Raw genomic sequence first — 4,550 nt, forward strand, 5'->3', positions numbered from 1 at the left:
CAATGAATATAACAAAAAGTACAATAAACACCCTAACTCTAAATCTCTAAGTAACTATACCCCTAAATCACAGATCAAGAAATCGGATATGAGGAAGACGACGACAGCTGAAAGAGTTAAAAAGGAGCCTTTTGAAATCAAACCCATAGACGTCGGTTTAAAAAGAGCGGACAAATTTGTAAACCCTATTTCGCTTTTACGGTTTTACCCAAACTAAACCGGAATATATGTGATCTTCTGTATGATTTTCTTAATAGACGCTGGTCATCTAATTAACCGGTTGTTTTGGGTTAGTACATTGCTTAACCGATATATAAACATAGAAAATACCAGAAGAATTCTTGGTTTTGCAATAACATGGATGAAAAAACCAGGAAACATAAAACACAGTTCATCTCCATGGTGTCTGATAACAGTTTACCAAGGGAAAGCTAAGAGGCAAATTATTATTATCCGCAAAAAAAAAAAAAAATATTTTAAAGATACAAGGATCTACAATTCAGTAATTTAAAATCATTTTAGAGTTAAACTATAACTTGGATGCTGAAACTTATCTTACATGGGAAAGTTTTTTTGTTTCTCAACAAACTAACCTCTTCTCCAATTGGTTTCTGCTACTATACATCACTTTCCTCCAAGTATCTGTGTGTATTTTCTGAAACAGGCTTCAAAAAGTGAACCCTTCAGTTGTTTCTTATTGGCAACGGATGAGCTTCAGTGTTGAAAACAAACTTATCCAACGGTATCACCGAGTCATCTCCAAACAGCAAGTACAAGTACTTCAACGTTTCGCCGAGGAAAAACGTCTCCATCTTATCTCTCCTATGAGGAGGCACTTCCGTTACATCATCCAACGATGTGTATCCACCTGATTTCACCTTTGTGTGCTTTTCAAACGCTTGAAAGATCTGCCAACCTTGTTCTCTGTATCTGCAATTTTTTTTACAAAAAATGTGTGTTCAGCTTTTAAGAGTAGTAACTATAGTCCTCAATAGTTTTTCTTACTTTGTATCTTTTGTGATACGGTAGAGAACAAAGAGTGATTCAACAGTCTCAGGGCGCAGTAGATTATGCCGATCAGCGTGCTTTATGATTATGTCTTTTGCATAAGCCGAGCTCTTGTTCCCTCCTTCAAGACCATCCTCAGAGTATTCCTGCTTTTATTAGAATCCAATAATTAACAAAACAAGTTCTGCAAAAAAAAGGTACAAGAAGCAAAAGTTACCTCTGTGTGGAAGTAAGCGATCTCTGGAGCAAGGCCAGTGGCAGTTACTTCATACATCTCAAAGCATGCTTTCGCTAAATCTTCCGCAAGTTTCAAGTTTTCAAGATCCTCAAAGGATAGAAGATTCTCCGCCAGGGCTTTCTCCTTTGTGAGTCCCTTGGTAGCACCAAGAGCAAGAGTACCAGGCAAGAAGCAAACCTAGACACAAAAGAAAACTGAATGAACCATTCCTCTGAAGATTCTCAACAAATGAAACTTACCAGATGATCCATTTTGGGACTGAACTCTCCCTTAGACCCGTAAGGCAACTCCCCTACAAAGACCAGACCCTTTGGAATTGATTTGCGCACAAGCAAGTGCCTGACTCCTTTCATCGCCTCGGTGTACATATGATGCAGATACGTGAAGTTACCGTTCATCTTGCCTCCTTGCTGAAGCCACACTTTGATCAAATACTCGTAGTAGCTATCCCCACGAGATCCCAACCTTATGTTATCACCAACAAACTCACCTGAGTGAGGGCTGATGTAGATGGGAACAAGACCTTCCGTCTTAGGAAGAGTCTTTATATGAGCCAAGACCTTCATGGCCTCTGTACTGTACTTCGGATCACCAGAAACAGCACTGAGGTAATTAAACTCAAGCTGCACAGAGGCGACTTCTGCTGTGCTGCTCATCCCCCCTGGAGCTGGATGAGCCGTTGACTCACGCAGTATGACGTCACTATAAGGAACTGCAGTAGGGCTGGAGTTAAAAGCCGAAAGCAAACGGTCAGCCAAATCTTTGGCAACGTTTAGATAGACATCTGGTTTTGGTCCGTGGTCTCCTCCACTCAGATGGTATGCACTTAGAAGCCCACCCAATACACGTATTGTAGTCTCAAACAAATTAACTTGACCCTTTAGGCTGATTCTCTCCAAGAGATGAGCTTCGACCCATGACCCTGCCTCAGAAACGATGTTACCATGACCCATTATCATGGCTGTGTCAAGGGCGTCGACCACAGTGGCGCCCAGTCCTCCTAACCCATCCACGCCTCTCTGGCTAATAGGCATAAGCTCGTCATAGCCCATTGCGAACTTTCTGTAGCCAGACCATGCGTAGTCAAAAGCTTCCTTTACACTTTGCTGTCTGGCTGCCCATTTTGGGCCATTAGTGGTGTTATCTTTCAACTGTCCTTCGTCAGGTGATAACCGAGGTGGGATCCTAGGCGGCTTTCTCAAAAGTCTGCCTAGCCTAAGACCCCCAACGAAAGTGACCTTTCCTTTTTCATTGAGAGGAGAGTCGTTAGGGATCTTAGTACCCATCAGCATTAGACATGCTATTCCAAAGACCAGTATCAATATAAGGAACTTCCCCGTGCTGCAGCTTGCGTAGTCACGTTTTGTGTTAAGAGTAAGCAAGCTTTGAGACAGAACCTAGAGCCAAAAATAATAGGAGGCAATTAAATTTCATAAACAGAAGCTTTAAGCCATCCCATCACTAGACTCGTAGCACATGTTCTGTGTTCACTTACTGCTTTTGAGCCTATCATTCTATATAGCTCACTTTACAACATTCTATTACACCAAGAGGCCTAACACTTTGATTGTAGATAATCTAAAACTAGAGACATCTTTGCTAATTCCTTTCTCTCTCTCTGATTACTCCAAAGCAGTTCATGTATAAGCAAAAGCAAGAACAAAACTATCTACAAAAAGTAATATCACAGGGCAAAAAGGAGGGAACTTGGGCAGAACCCATCTCACAGAAAGATCAAGATCTAAATAAAATCTCAAACCTTTAAAGGAGATCGATGTCTGAACTTGGCATTGTCGTAATGAACATCTTTCACTGAATACGGTAGAGACTTCGACATGCTCAGATCCCCCCTCCGTTAAATTGAAGATCGGCTTAGGATTCGGGTTCGTTTGCCGCCGATCTGAAAAGGGAGCTAACGACCGGAGAAATTAAAATAAAATTTCCTCTGATTTTTTAGGCAGAGAAGTCTCTTTGAAATCTTACGGCAGCTGCTTAAGAAGCATTGACCGAACACAACACAACACAACACAACAGGAGCTTCCAATTTCTGTTTTTCTTTTTCTTCGTCAGATATTGCTCTTTAATTTAAAGACATTAATTATTTTTGTTTCACCCCATTTACTACTACTAAATTATAAATTTTATTCATTGGAAATAAAAACGTCTGTTATAAGTCAATATAAATGTTCATAACCGGTCCGATCCATTAGAGACCCAAACCCTAGAGAGAGAGGCGGCGGCCGCACATGAGGAGAGGGAAACAGTTTAGGAGAAAAGGAAACTCAATTTCCTTTTCTTTGTATGATTAGGATTCGCATTTTTTCTTTATATTTATGATTTGTAATCTTTCCTTTTATCTATCTTGTAATCTCCTATATAAAGGAAACACTTATTCATTAATAACATACAGAAACATTCAGCTCTAAATCTATTGTTTCACAACACGTTATCAGCACGATAGTTTCTAAACTCCCTGAGCCAAAATCGTAAAAACCTAAACTAGCCGGCGATCCATCTAACCCTAATCCGATTGCACGTAAACCCTAACCCGACCACGTCCCGTTCGTTCCAGCAAGCATTCCCGTCTCAGCCCCATCTGATCTCAGCTCAGACGACCCCATCCGTTCTCAGCTTGCATCCCGGACAACTACAGCTCGCGTTCCCCGATCAGACGCGTCCCGTTCCAGCTCACGCCTCAACACGCGACCGTTCCAGCTCATTCCAGCTCGCGTTCCAGCTCGTTCCAGCTCGCGTCCGATCGTCCAGCTCGAGGTTCTCTTGGTGGTCCGGTTCTACAATCTTCAAAACCTAAAGGTAATTCGAATTCAGAAAACATGAAATCGAATTTGGATGTTTTGTAAAGAATGAAACCCTAAAACCTAATCTCTAAGATGAAAGCTATAGGATAATAGATCAAAACCCTAGATGAGTAAATCGAAGCTCGAAAAGTTCGATGAGTAAATCGAAGCTCTATAAGTTCGATCCAAACCCTAAAAATCGAGATTTGATCCATTGATCAATTAAAATCAGAACCTTGAAGGTTTTGAATCTCAAAATTAAACTCCTTTGATCTAAAATCAAATCAAATTCCCAAAACCCTAATCTGAAAAAAAATCGATTTGTATTGTTTGGAATTTGAACATTGATTGATCACCTAGAACTATTGATTAAGATTGTTTAAACTTGAATCTGAATGAATTAAGATTGTTTGGATTGTTTAAACTGAAACCCTAATAACCTAGTCTAGATTATTTTGAAACCAAATCTGAATTGTGGCCTTGTGGCCTTGCTGCATTCTAGGTTA

General features: G+C 40.5%; 1 protein-coding gene across 1 annotated transcript; it reads right to left on the reverse strand.

Moving 5' to 3' along the window:
* Window positions 1-432: 432 nt before the first annotated feature.
* LOC106328390 (mannosyl-oligosaccharide 1,2-alpha-mannosidase MNS3-like) lies at window positions 433-3,282 on the reverse strand. Its single transcript, XM_013766825.1, has 5 exons — window positions 3,006-3,282; window positions 1,486-2,643; window positions 1,226-1,423; window positions 1,006-1,154; window positions 433-930 (listed from the first exon to the last, which is right to left on the reverse strand). Exons 1-5 carry the CDS (start codon window positions 3,081-3,083, stop codon window positions 684-686), a joined length of 1,830 nt encoding a protein of 609 aa, XP_013622279.1. The 5' UTR covers window positions 3,084-3,282; the 3' UTR covers window positions 433-683.
* Between the last annotated feature and the right edge of the window lie 1,268 nt (window positions 3,283-4,550).

Source organism: Brassica oleracea, chromosome C3, assembly GCF_000695525.1.
Source record: "Brassica oleracea var. oleracea cultivar TO1000 chromosome C3, BOL, whole genome shotgun sequence".
Lineage (NCBI taxonomy): Eukaryota > Viridiplantae > Streptophyta > Magnoliopsida > Brassicales > Brassicaceae > Brassica > Brassica oleracea.

Excerpts from the sequence above, each read along its gene's own strand:
- LOC106328390 (XM_013766825.1), bottom strand. The coding sequence starts at position 3,083 with ATGTCGAAGTCTCTACCGTATTCAGTGAAAGATGTTCATTACGACAAT. Across the intron at positions 2,644-3,005 it reads GACATCGATCTCCTTTAAAG|GTTCTGTCTCAAAGCTTGCT; the intron begins GTTTGAGATTTT and ends TTTTGGCTCTAG. Across the intron at positions 1,155-1,225 it reads TCGCTTACTTCCACACAGAG|GAATACTCTGAGGATGGTCT; the intron begins GTAACTTTTGCT and ends TAATAAAAGCAG.